The sequence below is a fragment of the Pecten maximus genome, chromosome 15, assembly GCF_902652985.1.
Source record: "Pecten maximus chromosome 15, xPecMax1.1, whole genome shotgun sequence".
NCBI classification, from domain to species: Eukaryota; Metazoa; Mollusca; class Bivalvia; order Pectinida; family Pectinidae; genus Pecten; species Pecten maximus.
The window spans coordinates 18789810-18805226 of NC_047029.1; the positions used below are offsets into that span (position 1 = coordinate 18789810).

Below are 15417 nucleotides of genomic sequence, written 5' to 3' on the forward strand. Positions count from 1 at the left end.
TGTTTTATGAAATTACGGTTACCCTACAATGCGCATTGATATTGTATTTAAATATTATACATATAAACAAAATATATCTCATCTAAACGCCAATTTTCTGCAGCTTGATCTTTCTTTTAAGATAGATAACCCGTTTTTTAATTATTTATTGGTTTACCTACTTGAAATATCTACAAGTATCTTTTACAATACTTATATCATTAGTTCATTGCATTTTAGTGAGGGCAACATCTGTGTCAATGATGTCGAAAAGACAGAAACAAAGAGAGCACTTTGCTCCCAATTTATGGACATGATGTTCAATACCTCTGGCCAGCAAAAGTACTCATATCACTTGAAGGAAGGAACGTATGACCCCGCAGAGTTAGTAGACATACAAGCCGGTGAGTATTGTCCATGTAATTTACCTCAGTATGCAAAGGTCATCTGTCGTTTTCTTTTCTTTTCTTTTTAAGAAACAAGAACTATTTGAGAAAATGGACACTTTTTTCTGAAGGTAGAATAAATAATCAGTATATTCTTATTTAAATCAATGCTATAGATTTGAATATAAATATAACAATATTTAATCAAAAGTCTGTAAGACATAAGCAACAACATACATACGATACAGTGCTACATATGTATTTGATAACATATTATGTATATACATGTACAGTATAACATGTGTATGTAATATACAGTGTTACATATGTATATGATATTTAGTGTTACATATGTATATAATATACAGTGTTAAATATGTATATGATATACAGTATACCATACGTATATAACATATAGTATTACATATGAATATTATATACAGTATAACATATGTATAGTATATACAGTGTTACAGCGTGATATAAAGTGTTAAATATGTATATAACATATAGTATTTCATATGTGCTATAAAGTATTACATATGTATATAATGTACATGTTTGCTTTACTGTAGTACTGTAAGTTGTACTACATAGACAAAATAACACATACATTTTTCCAACAAAGGGAAATATATAAAATAAAGTATTTTCTCGGGAATGACTTGTTTTGTGATTTAACATTTCATTTTTGTAGGCAAAAGCTCAACAGCCATGTGTACCTATGAAAGGTATTTATCTATTTCTAGTTTAGTAACTCTTTATTTGTCAGTTTAGTAGCCGAAACTACTTTTATGCAGTATACATTTCATGAATGTCATTATAATTCCTTCATTTGCGTTATGGTAATAGTGAGTCTCATATTTGCCATCGAATTTCTATTTTATTTTTTCAGATGGGAATTTCATCTTTTTTTTTTATTTTACTTATGTTCAGTTTAGGTTTCAGCTTTTTGTAAAATATTGCTTTTCATTACTTTCAGAAATTTAAGCCATTCTTTTTGGAACACGTATTCAAATGTTACCACGATGCAGTTTCTTTTATCTATTAACATAAAACATGTATATATTTCGAGATCGTAAAATATTTCTCTTAGCTCGTCCTAACCTTTCTTTTATAACGAAAATGATAATGTAAAAGAAGGAAGTAAAAATAGGGACTGTTTGTTGTACTGAATAAGATAATTTCCAAAAGTGGGTTGTTGGTGTATTTTATTTCCATTAATAGCAGCGAGGCAAATTTTCAAATGATTTTATAATGAGCCTATAAAGCAATGGAATATTGAATAAGTTTAGCGTTCTACTTCAGATAATCTGTATGCGAATATATACTTTGTTTCACTGCCTATTGTGTTCTATGTGTCTTTTTCACATTTTATTTTTTTTGTATACCAAGTTTTTGTTGTATATTAAGTATGTCCGTCCCTCCTTCGAAACGTTTGCCTACTTTTTTCTTTTCTTTTCAATATTATTAATTGTATAATTAACGATTTAATTACCATGTAATGTTAAATTTCGGCTTTTCCATACCTCAACACATGACTTTAATTTTCTATTTCCACCTACTCATTACATTACATTATATTATTGATAATATAACCACGATGCTCTCAAAGTGTTATTGCGCATGGTCTTGACCAGAACATTTTTGTACAGATTTGATCAATATGATTCCACATGTCGAGGTATATACCTCTTTGTTAATATTTGAACCAGGAGCTAATTAGAATAACATTTAGACTTTGAATGTTTCTACAAACGACCGTTGGTCACAGTCAAATTCAAATATCAACAAGTATATCTATGACCGTTTCATTTTGAATTAGAAAGTTGACGCCTTTATTATTTCAACAACTTCTTATAGAGTAAGCTAGATGTTCCGCTTTAATGACATACTTTTGGAACTTGAAATGTTTGAAATGTGTAAACTATACGCGTGGTGGACGGTGCTCGAGGACAGACGAAATACGAAGGCTATACGTCATCCTGATCCTAACCTAACCTTAAAAATGGAGCTATCGGGTAGCATTGTCGCTCAGATTTCTAAAGTTGAAATAGTTTTCGTACATGTCCTTCCATGATTCAAAAGTATGGTAATGCAATCTAATTTTGCGTTAAAATTATAATGTTTTATATACTTATCCTATGCTGTCATATGCTTCATTCTTATAATTCTGACTGTTCTGAATATTTATATTAATAAAACATCTAAGATACACCTATTGGCCTCTGCTATATTTCGGCCAGTATCAAACCTTACAGATCTTGATAAATAATATAAATTACATATACTTTTATTTTGGTAACAAGAGTCGTCAGTGGTGTAATCTTTGAAGAAGATAATGGGCTATCATTGTTTGTGTGTAATGCAAATCGATTGTGTGGTTAACGAAACGACTTAACCTGACATGTTATATTTAGATTTATCTCAAATACGCCAGATATTCTATTTATTTCTCAACCTCGAAAATTGAATGTTTCGAAAGAAATACCCGATAACAAAAACGTATATATTTTTGAGAATATGTTATATGGTTTGAATGTGCTAAAAAATAGGATTAATGTTTTGCATTCATTCGCGACGGAGAAAACTTGATGCGTAGTGTATCTACTTTACCAGTACTCCTTTTGTAACGCACATACATACCACAGGAAACGAGTTTCGGTCGTCGACGGCGTTGCTGGCATCTAGCTGAGCGCTCGTATTTACTGACAATGGCTTCAGCTAACATAAGAGTCTTTCAAATTGATTTTATTCACAGGTCATATAAAGAGAAAGTGTCAGGTTGCTGTGACGGTTGGAAAGGAGACTCATGTGTTGAGCGTAAGTTATAGTATTATTTGAAATAAGTTTGTTTCCCATTCACTAATCAATGGTCTCAGTTATATTTAGAAAGTGTCGAAGAGAGTTTTCAGAGTCGTTCTAACATCTCCAGGATATTCCGTATAAGAGTATGTAGATATTTCCACAATGTGATCTAAAAACATGTATTGTTAGGTTAAAGTATGACTACAGGTTCGAAACAAAACTTTTTCAAGATAAAATGTTGACGACACAAGAAAAGGACTATTACATTAAAATAGTATTCTCCTACCGAATAGACAAGACCAGGAAAATGGTCATCTGCATTATTTTTTTTTGTCAGCACAACAGCATGTATAAATGAATAAATAAATATACATACATTTCGACTAGAATTTGTACTTTCGATTTGTTTCAGCTATCTGCGGCGATGAATGTAATAATAACGGACAGTGTGTTGAGCCTTATGTATGTGAGTGTTACTCTGACTACACGGGTCACCTCTGCGAGGACAACATTGCCGGTAAGTACCGATCTGATTTCCCCACCCATTGATTTCGTCTTTGCATTGTTTAACGTCATGTCAACCGTTATGATGATTAAAGACGGTCTCCATTGCATGCAGGTGATGTGCGGTTTTTGGGAGCTGTGATATGTCCGTGTTTGCCTCCTTGTGTGAACACAGAATTGATTCCAACTTTACAGTGCTATCTCATTGAATCATACTGCGAACACTGATTTGATTTCAATTTATAGTGTAACCTCACTGAAGCAAACATATTGGTAATTTATTATAGTGCGGATACATTTTGGTTTGTAATGTGTCAAATAACACCGGCAAGTTTGGCCGCAACAGAATATTTGAAGTACAAGATATGCTAATTAATATTCATATTAAGCAGTTTTAACTATGTACGAGGTCTTCACATCTTAACAATTTTTTACACATTTCGTTTGATTGATTTCATTTCAGTTTACCTTTTTACTCAACATTTGATAACTTTTTAGTGTTGATGGACCATGAACAATTTTATTAAAATGCTAGAAATAACGTAATTAGTATTTATCATATTATGTCTACGAAAATTGTGCTTGATAAAGGAAAAAGAAAATAATAATAGTTGATTAGTTTCCTTTCGCTTTTTCCTTAATATGTACCAGCAAACTATCATCTTATTTCAGCTAGGACTACGCCCAGCCAAAACAATGTTGCCAGTTGTATAGCTAAAACTGTAATGTATAAAGGAAAAGTGAGAGAGAAAATAACAATAACTTATTGTTTCCAATATTTTTGTTTTGTTTAACTTGAACATTTACCATCACATCATGGTCTTCTATTTTAGAATACGACTACGCCCAAACAAAACAATATTGTTATGGAACAGTCACCTGTCATGGCGATAAAGCTCCCGGTTTCAATCAGTCTCTCGTCACAAAGGACGATTGTTGTAAACTTGGCGGGAAAGGTTGGGGCGCACAAAAGAAACGATGTGACGACTGTTCAGGTAATGTATACTGAATGTAAGGGTGTAATGTCAAATATTTGAGAGATATCCTCAATATAATAGGTAATTCCTTTAACATAGCAAATATATAAAATAATCTCCTTTCATTATTTCGTGATTTAGAATTATAATAAATACCTTTAGTATATTATGATATATTTGACCTAAAGCCACACATTGGGCGTGATTTCTATCAACATATTTGTAAGTATACGTATTACGCCTTTGTGCTTATACTTATAATCTATTTTGTGGATTATGGATATCTAGGAAAAATCATAAACCGCGTGTCGATATATCATTTATAATTGCTTATATCAAAATACGTCAAAGATTGGCCAAATACTTGCTTAACTTACCTGAACGTTTTCTAAGGTATTTACCCAATTTCTGAACACTTCTATTTGTGTTACTTGGTTACAGCACTAATTCCATCGAATAATTGGAACAAAATCTACCTTCACTTCGTACACATTATATTTCCGAAGTATAAACTAAAATTCTAATGAATCGAGAGATTTTGTTTAATGAACTCTTTAAGGATCTATACAAACGAATTTAACACAGATTGGGTTCGACGTTTACAATGACCATAACGTAACCCCTTTTGTACTTAACAGTTGTTGGAAACGAAGAAAACATTAACCAGTCACATGATCCAGGGTTCCGATCGTGCTTAAGTTATGGAGGAGTATACTACAGAACATTTGATGGCAAGCAATACAATTTTGGTGGAAAATGTAAATATATACTAGCTCGGGCGTCAGAACAGTGGCAAGTGGTCATGCACCAAATCAACTGTGAAACACCAACAGGTTGTAAAAAGGTATTTTGAATAATAATAATAAAAATAATGATAATGGTTTGTTTGTACAAATTAGGCCTCCAGTAAATGAACGGTGTTTTTTACTGAAACAGCTAGAGGAATTGGCATTGCGAGGAAAAGGGAAAACATTTTAATAATCATGATAATTAAATGCTGATATTTTTGGTACCAAGGAGCGGTGAATGACAGGTAACCATTTTGGATAAATCGACAGACATTCCCCAAGATTGACAGGGCATGCAACATTGTGCAATGTCAAATAAATTTCCAAATATATCCCATATGAATTTTATTAAAAGTTCAGGGTAGTCAAAGATAGGATTTAAGCATTTTCCTCTCTTTCCCCCTCTTTTCCTCGTTGCTATGGTGAATAAACGTAGCATCGAATGAAATTTTAATGTTTTTTCCCCTTTTTCCCCTCAGTATGATCATAACTAAAATGAATAAATAAAACCCCAATAAAAACAAGAAATTAGATCATATTTGTTTGTTCGAAAATGATAACGAATCCCGGCTATTTTCGAAAAAATCCCCAAATTATCCCGATAAGACTCAAAAACAGAGATAGAGTAACATATTGAGACTTTTATAGGTCGTTAATATCATAGTCGAGACCTCTTGTGGGAATGGAGCATGATCCACTAGTCGCTATAGGGACAGGTTTTTAACGACACACTGATTTTTGTGATGTTTGAACAATAGAAGCGGCGCAGCCAATTTAATACCAATGATCGGTATGGTTGAATAGTCGTGCGAATTCAGTAGAAGACAGATTGAATGATGAGCTAGCTTGTGATATCCGCGCTAAGGCGATGCTGTATCATACAGTACGTCATTTTGTAAGCCTTTTTTTTACTGATGGTTTAGTTACTGAATCCTAATTTTTCATCTCAGTTTTTGTTTAGTAAATTGGATTCGAGAACGTTGTACGATACACATAAAAAGGCAGAACCTGTAATTTTGATTCACAGAAAATTGTTGCGACTGACAATAGAGACAATAAAATTGAAGTGGAAGATGGTATCGTCATCGCCAACGGACAGGTCGTGGATATGGTGGAACAAATGGCTAGTCAAGTCCCTGGGAACGGTACGTCAGATTCACACGTATACATGTGTGATCAAAACCGCCCCTCGACCTCATCATAAAATATAGAACATGAAAGTATAATCAGATATAAGATTGATAAAACGATACCTGGAGTGTACCACAACGAAGTTTAAGGATATATTTGTGAAACCCTGATTTAGTCACATCCCATTGAAGTTATACAACTGGGTTTATTTATTTGAATCCGCTGATTTCATTGCAGTTATTTCCCTTTTACTATGCTTTTAGACTGAATCTTTGTCCAGACAACTCTTACAGTTTTCATCCAAATATTTCAAAACTCCGCTGATGTAATCATCAATCGCTGGCGTTGTGTGCCTGTGCTTGCTGTTTAAATATGATTTGTTGCGCCTTAGTCTGAATATTTTGAATTTTGATATTTTGCAATGAAATGTTAATTTGAGAAATAATGCGAATAATGATTTAATTTGTCCTGACATTAGTTGGTACACATTGCTGATATTAGTTGGTTCACATTGCTGACATTAGTTGGTCCACATTGCTGACATTAGTTGGTCCACATTGCTGACATTAGTTGGTCCACATTGCTGACATTAGTTGGTCCACATTGCTGACATTAGTTGGTCTACATTGCTGACATTAGTTGGTCCACATTGCTGACATTAGTTGGTCCACATTGCTGACATTAGTTGGTCCACATTGCTGATATTAGTTGGTCCACATTGCTGACATTAGTTGGTCCACATTGCTGACATTAGTTGGTTCACATTGCTGACATTAGTTGGTCCACATTGCTGACATTAGTTGGTCCACATTGCTGACATTAGTTGGTCCACATTGCTGACATTAGTTGGTCCACATTGCTGATATTAGTTGGTCCACATTGCTGATATTAGTTGGTCCACATTGCTGACATTAGTTGGTTTACATTGCTGACATTAGTTGGTCCACATTGCTGACATTAGTTGGTCCACATTGCTGACATTAGTTGGTCCACATTGCTGACATTAGTTGGTCCACATTGCTGACATTAGTTGGTCCACATTGCTGACATTAGTTGGTCCACATTGCTGACATTAGTTGGTCCACATTGCTGACATTAGTTGGTCCACATTGCTGACATTAGTTGGTCCACATTGCTGACATTAGTTGGTCCACATTGCTGACATTAGTTGGTCCACATTGCTGACATTAGTTGGTCCACATTGCTGACATTAGTTGGTCCACATTGCTGACATTAGTTGGTCCACATTGCTGACATTAGTTGGTTCACATTGCTGACATTAGTTGGTACACATTGCTGACATTAGTTGGTACACATTGCTGACATTAGTTGGTCCACATTGCTGACATTAGTTGGTCTACATTGCTGACATTAGTTGGTACACATTGCTGACATTAGTTGGTCCACATTGCTGACATTAGTTGGTCCACATTGCTGACATTAGTTGGTACACATTGCTGATATTAGTTGGTTCACATTGCTGACATTAGTTGGTCCACATTGCTGACATTAGTTGGTCCACATTGCTGACATTAGTTGGTCCACATTGCTGACATTAGTTGGTCCACAGTGCTGACATTAGTTGGTCCACATTGCTGACATTAGTTGGTTCACATTGCTGACATTAGTTGGTCCACATTGCTGACATTAGTTGGTCCACATTGCTGACATTAGTTGGTTCACATTGCTGACATTAGTTGGTCCACATTGCTGACATTAGTTGGTCCACATTGCTGACATTAGTTGGTTCACATTGCTGACATTAGTTGGTCCACATTGCTGACATTAGTTGGTTCACATTGCTGACATTAGTTGGTCCACATTGCTGACATTAGTTGGTCCACATTGCTGACATTAGTTGGTACACATTGCTGACATTTGTTGGTCCACATTGCTGACATTAGTTGGTTCACATTGCTGGTTTTGGTTCGTTTAAATTCTTTAATTCGTAACACAGTTTTGTTATGTGCCGTTGTCAGTTTAAATATACTATCTCCCTCAACAGACTGGGACTAGGTATCAGTTTATATACATTCCTTTTCAACAGATTGTTTTTAGACATTTCATAGTTATTAATATATTTGTCGTTATTTCGATGGTAAGTAAGTATTGTATGATGTGATATTGCTGATATCACATTAAAACATAGCACTTTTGTGATTTTCAGCTTACACTGTCATGAAAAATGGTGACTGGATATGGATTAAATTAGAGAAGGCAGGTTTGAGGATAAAAGTGGACAAGAAAGCCACTGTGTATGTTACCCTTGACAAGAAAAATTCTGACTTGCTACCGCGTATCGATGGATTATGTGGAAACTCTAATGGAAACCCTGACGGTAAAAGACATATTGTGTTGATGAAACATTCTTAACTGTATGACGTAAAACATTTCTGGAATAATTGTAACATATTTAAACAACATTAAATCAATATTATCCCATCAAGCACTATTTTCTCGAGTCATATTGAAAAGACAGTGTTGGCAATAAAGGGGCAACGAAAATATATATCAACATATAGGTTATATGAAGGGGAAAATGTTAAACGATTCCAAATAATAGTCGTCTTTGTTTATAATAGAATAAGTGTAAGGACCCATTTATAAACGTCACACTTATTAGAGGTACCGGAAAGGTCAAGGTCGTTATTGTTTGTGATTTGTAGATTTATTGTTTTGCTACGTGTGTTTCCTTTCTTGCAGATGACTTCATAACCCAGTCGGGTGCCGATACGACTAGCCCAACATCTTTCGGTAATTCCTGGGTATACGATGACGACAAGGTATGGTCGTTTTCAGAACATCTTAAAGGAGTATATAGCTTCACCATTATCACATAAATACACATAAATATCCAAAGTGAGCATCATATTGTTGCATATATACTGAAACGAAAAAGAAACGCAACTTCAAATTGTAGGTTTAATAAAATAATACTTGTGAGCATTATGTTTAAATTTCATATGTAATAGTTAATATTGAATATTGATGTAACATCCTTTAAATGTTTAGAGATTTTTAAGAACAGGTCACTTTGCTAGAAGGTCATGATTGGTAGTACCCTACGTGAATCCAAGTTGAAATGGCAGCAGTTTTGAAACCGTGCCCTAATATCGTGTGTGTCCTCCTCGAACAGTTATCACATCTCTAATTCTTTGTTGCATTGAGTTCATCAGGGCATTGACTTTCCGTATTGGAATGTTATTCCATTCTTGGACGAGTGCATTTGCTAACTGAGGGAGGGTATTTGGGGGGTTACGGCGATTTCGAATTCTTCTGTCTAATTCATCCCACAAATGCTCGATTGGGGACAGGTCGGGGCTATATGGAGGCCAATCTATAGGAACAATTTTCTGTGTCGCAAGAAAGTCTCTACAGACTCTTGCAACGTGTGGTCTCGCGTTATCTTGCTGAAAGGTTAGATGATGCTGCCTAACAAACGGCACAACATGGGGCCTAAGGATCTCATCCCGATAGCGTACGGCCGTTAAATTCCCATTGACTATCACCAAAGGCGTCTTCAAACCATGGGAGATTCCCGCCCAAACCATAACTGATCCACCCCCAAATCGGTCGTGTTCCAAAACACAGGCGTCAGCAAAACGTTCGCCTCGACGCCGGTACACACGTTGACGGCCATCTGCTCGAAATAACGTGAATCGAGATTCATCGGTGAAGAGCATAGACCTCCAACGTCTCATAGGAAAACGTCTGGGCATATGTGCCGTTGCCCATTGAATACGACGTGCTCGACGTTGCGGTGTTAGTGGTAAACCAACGTACTGTCGCCTTGCACGCAAATTAGCCTCACGCAGTCTGTTGATCACTGTTTGGGGATGAATTCGACGGTTATGATTACCAATCGTATTCCTTGCCGTTTCAGCGGCCGTTAATCTCCTGTTACGCAGGTGTGCCAACCTAAGAACCCGGTCTTGACGTCGCGACGTTACGCGTGGACGTCCTGATCTCGGCTGGTCATCGACTCTTCCTGTTGCGTTAAGACGTGAAACTAATCGACTAATAGTCGATTTGTGAACTCTGAATTGTCGAGCGACGTGAAGTTGCGTGTTCCCTGCCAGAAGCATCGCTATAGCACGTCCTCTATCAACCTTTGATAACCGTGGCATAATTGTAAAAGGAATTATTGTTTGCAAAAGTATTGGCGATGATGTGGCTCAATGTTAGTGATGAATTGATACTGGTTTGAATGAAAAAAGAACGCATATGTTTGTACAGGCACGGTTTTTGATGTTTTTACCGCGCCGGAAGTGCATAGGTCTCTAGTCACACTTGGGTGATTTTGAAGATTGGTATGGGTGTTAGGCAGGGTGCATGTTTATTTCCGCGATTTTTATACAGATATGTATATTTAATACAAAATTAATCACAATTTACCATGTTGCGTTTCTTTTTCGTTTCAGTATATTATCAAGAATCAATTAATATTTACACAACTTTCCGCGATATTCATGATGTCTAAATTGAAGGCTCTGTTATGATCGATCCCCATTACAGTTGTCGATTTTAAATATGACGAATTGTTCTTGTTCTTCACTGTAGTGTCCACTTTCTGGATCGATTCCAAACTATTGTAAAAATGACAGCAGTAAAATTCGCGCTATGGAGGAATGTGGAATAATGAGGTCGAATCTATTTGCTGATTGCAGAGCGAAGGTAAGTAGGCATTGGTTCATCTATTAACAATAAAAAATAGAATAAGGATATGATCTGGCGTTCCGGAAGGTTAAGTGTCTGCTGATTTGTCGATTACACCTGTCAAGTATATTAATGTCAAATCCTGGCTAGGTCTCATCCACAATATGAGAGCAGGTGATGGTATTGCTTACAAAACGATTATTGTATAAAGGCTATTCAAGGGAGCAGAAAAACGGTCCGCATAGGCATGCTCATGTAACTGATTGTGTAACTCTTAGAACTGAAAAAAGGCCTTTATAGACAGGCTCTTGTCATAAACATTCGACTGTAATATTTCACCAGTCATCATGGCATCGCAAATGCTCCATTATCTGTGGACATTTTGAAATCAGTTGCCTGATTGGCTAAAGCAGCTGTTTAAAATCATAAATGAAAATATTGGTTGTCGTTTTTTTCCCTTAATCATATTATCAATGATAATTTCCCTCTAACAGAAAAAAGCATAGCTGTTTTCAGTTTTGGAAATAGATGAAAGTCTGATGGAGCGAGATCAGGTGAATAAGGCGAGTGCTCAATCAATTTAAGGCCACAATCGTGAATGGCAGCCATGGCAATGATAGACACTTTCACCCTTACCCTAACCGAATTTGTCCATTTTGCAAAACCCGCTTGTCTTTTTACTTTAGAGCGCTACCTCGTCGATATAAACTAACCAAATGAGACCAGTCCTTGTATACACGGGCATCTGGAGTCAGAGGATTGTAGGACTTAAAAAGAACATCCTTGAGTACCTCCTTCAAAACGAGGCTCACAACATATCAATCAACCCTCGTACTTGAATTAGCCCTGGTAGAGAGGAGTTCGATCTTTGATCATTGATTTATTAGCATTTTGGCATATTGTTTGAACGTATTAAAATTACTTAACATTTGACTACAAATAAAAAGAAATCAATAATGACATATTAATATTTGTTAATGACAAAAAGCAAACAATTGGAATCAGTTTTCTATTAATCATATACTTCAAAGGTTTCATGATAGAATGTATAGGGAAATAACAAAACTCTTTAGTTCCTATAAGATTTTATGGTAGAATTGCAATTTCATTGGTTTGTAAGTATTCTCCCGCTTTTCTTTATACGACAGTTAAATGTATGAAGGTTCTATTTCATAACATTTATGATTCGGGCTCGGTGAAATGGGATATATTTGATGTTATTTTGTTATTTTTTATCGTTCGATATTCCGTTTATTCCTGAAACAATTTGTGCATCACCATTCCACGGTAGTGCATGGCTAATTTCTGAAGTAATGGATTTTCAGGTCCAATAAACACAGCGTGCGATTTGCGCGAACAGACTGTATTTATGATAAAAAAGAGCTAGTGTATGCATAACTATTGGCCTAGCTTCTATTTCTTAAGATTAATGATTTATCATATTTTTTCCACACCATAGATGGACTACCTACCATGGCATAAGATATGTGTGAACGAATACTGTCAAACCCCCGATGACGAAAAAGATATATTTCGTTGTGATGAAATAGCGGCTTTTGCTAACGAGTGTGCTCAGCATGGTGCAGTTACCGACTGGAGGAGTCGAGATTTGTGTCGTGAGTATAATTCATGTCCAGTGTCTTCAATCAATCAATCGGAACTCCTCGGGCGTGATATGTGTATGAATAGGTTATACAGTATCAATACGTTTTCGATGTAACCATTGACTACAGGAAAGTGAAATGTACTGAAAAAATAGTTCCCTAGTTAAAAGACTGAAGCTTCATATTTGCGGAGTTTAGTGCACAATCAGTATCAAGCATTTTAAAGACGAAATATTCCAACTAGCAAACATATCACGGTAAGATTTTAGCAATGTTTTAGCTGTATTCACCAAGGTATATCGACCTGATACAGTGCGTGGTTATATGGTTTCTAACGGAGGAACCACTGTCAAGATTGTGCAGATAAATTCAGTTAAATTGCTTTGAAATTATCTATATTTTATGCGCTGTAGGAATATAACAAAACCGGTGAAGGTTCTGAACGCAATACAACGCCGATTTATACAATTCGACTAGCGTGACTGCTTTAAATACATAGTATGTTAAGTTCAAATGAAAAAAGCGTCAGTTTAACGATGGGAAATATCGTTAGATATCTACAAAATTGTCAGAAATTTATCCGCTAGCTCTCCGTCTTTTCTCAGATTCTGAGGGAGACATTAAAAAAACGGAGAGGAACTCTTGCGATAAGAAGCTATACATTCTCAAAGAATACTTCAAATGCACTTCTATTATTGATATAAAAACCCTAAAACATTGTAGTAGTTATCGTGCTTTGTGAATCTTTTGATTTGCTGGAGATGAATTTGAGTTGATGTTGTCATGACAACATATGGTTTTCATTCATTGTTACTCTCCCTTTAGGATTTAAAACTATTTATGACTTCCAACAAGCCAGTGGAACATCAACGTCTATTGTAATGACATTTTTTATTAATATATCTACCAGGAGGATAAATTGATAACATTAACGGATATTTTTTAATATCCTCAGAGAACATTCATGAGCTGTCTGTTTGATATGCCTATACATACAATGCAATTCAAATCAACAGTGGTATTCACCAATAGTTTGCAACAGTTCTAGAGAAGTAGCATTTTTACGGTATTTAATCTTGAAAAAATCACTGAAGTTTACATACACTCTTTACAGCGAAGTCGTGTCCTCCTGGCCTTATATACAACGAATGCGGTAGTTACTGTCCACGCTCCTGCAATCATATCCTGGTTGAGACGTCCGATACATGCGCTAAAGAACAACAGTGCGTTCCTGGATGCGAATGCCCAAGCAACAAAGTATTTCAGGATGGCAAATGTGTCTCTCCTTCCGAGTGTAACTGTCACTTCAATCGCGTAACATACAGCCCGAATGCTACCATGAAAATGGACTGTAATTCTTGGTAGGTAAAACTATATGTAACTTAATTTTGTAAACAATATGTAAAAGACAACCACTTGGGAAAACAAAGCTTACTGTGAAATCAGCAACCACGTACACACTTGTAAAACATATATACTTGCAACATTCAATTCCTAAACGTAAATGGAAATGGAAATGAAACGGCAGGCGTCGCCAGGGCACTGATCGAAAACAAGTTCAGGACAGTTGCATTTCTCAAGAGAAATCTATGTGTAATCAATTACATTTGTTTTAAATGTACATATACCACTTGCGTATACCACAATGGTCACAAATATCTACATTATGAATACAAAAGTATGAACCGATGATTGAGTCAATCACACATACTTGTCAACCTTTTTCTGTTGGAGAAATATTTTGCAAATTTGATTTTTACAATAAGGTCATTATGTCAGAATTTGTATATTCAAACATACACATCCTTACTCCAAATACACAACTATATTCCACGGGAAACAACACAGCTATTCATGAGAGTTATTAATTTATCTAGAAATGGATTATAATTAATTGATTTTTACAAGCAACGACATTGATTTGTTTTGTTATGTTATTTGATAAATGCATATAATTTTCTGTATTAGAGTACTGCGTCGTATTAAAATTGAATTATGCTATGTTAACAGTACATGCAGTTCTGGCAAGTGGATCTGCACAAATAACCCTTGTGCACAATCAGCCAGAGTAAACGGTCTGTCTCACATTACCACCTTTGATGGGAAACATTACAGCCTTGATCCGTCACCATGTTTCTACGACTTTATTAAGGTATATATATATATGTTGTAAACAATATAAAAAAAGTGATAATTCATGGAAAATGTTTCACTGTAAAGCAATTGTGCAGGATAATAATATAATGAGAATGATTATTGACATATCGGTAATAGAATTAAAGATCTTTTCGATGATGTTGATAGGCACCAGTATGCCTACGAATAATCATGTTTCCATGAAAACCAAGGGATGTGGTGTTTATCATCTAAAAGCAGATCAATAAAATAAACTATAGAAATTTGATAAAAAAAAAAAAAAAAACAACCCAAAAACCCCCACAAAAACATGGGATTAAAAAGAAATATACTTTTCAAAACCATCCAATCTCGTGCTTTCAACATTGGAGATAGGTCCATAACCTTGTCAAATGGTGTCAATAAAGCCTATCATTTTTATCTACATATGTGACATGTAAAGTGTTTC

The 15417-nt window shown here is 35.4% G+C and overlaps 1 protein-coding gene across 3 annotated transcripts in view; it reads left to right on the forward strand.

Moving 5' to 3' along the window:
- Window positions 1–15417, forward strand: part of LOC117343095 (SCO-spondin-like) — a 54754-nt gene that overhangs the window by 379 nt on the left and 38958 nt on the right. For all 3 annotated transcript variants that reach the window (XM_033905393.1, XM_033905394.1, XM_033905395.1), the window contains exons 2-14: window positions 220–383; window positions 1063–1096; window positions 3127–3188; window positions 3586–3690; window positions 4511–4672; window positions 5293–5498; window positions 6470–6587; window positions 8741–8911; window positions 9277–9356; window positions 11134–11247; window positions 12689–12845; window positions 13948–14194; window positions 14844–14985. In XM_033905393.1, the coding sequence (XP_033761284.1) occupies window positions 220–383; window positions 1063–1096; window positions 3127–3188; window positions 3586–3690; window positions 4511–4672; window positions 5293–5498; window positions 6470–6587; window positions 8741–8911; window positions 9277–9356; window positions 11134–11247; window positions 12689–12845; window positions 13948–14194; window positions 14844–14985 (1762 nt within the window). The remainder of the gene's footprint in view (window positions 1–219; window positions 384–1062; window positions 1097–3126; window positions 3189–3585; window positions 3691–4510; window positions 4673–5292; window positions 5499–6469; window positions 6588–8740; window positions 8912–9276; window positions 9357–11133; window positions 11248–12688; window positions 12846–13947; window positions 14195–14843; window positions 14986–15417) is intronic.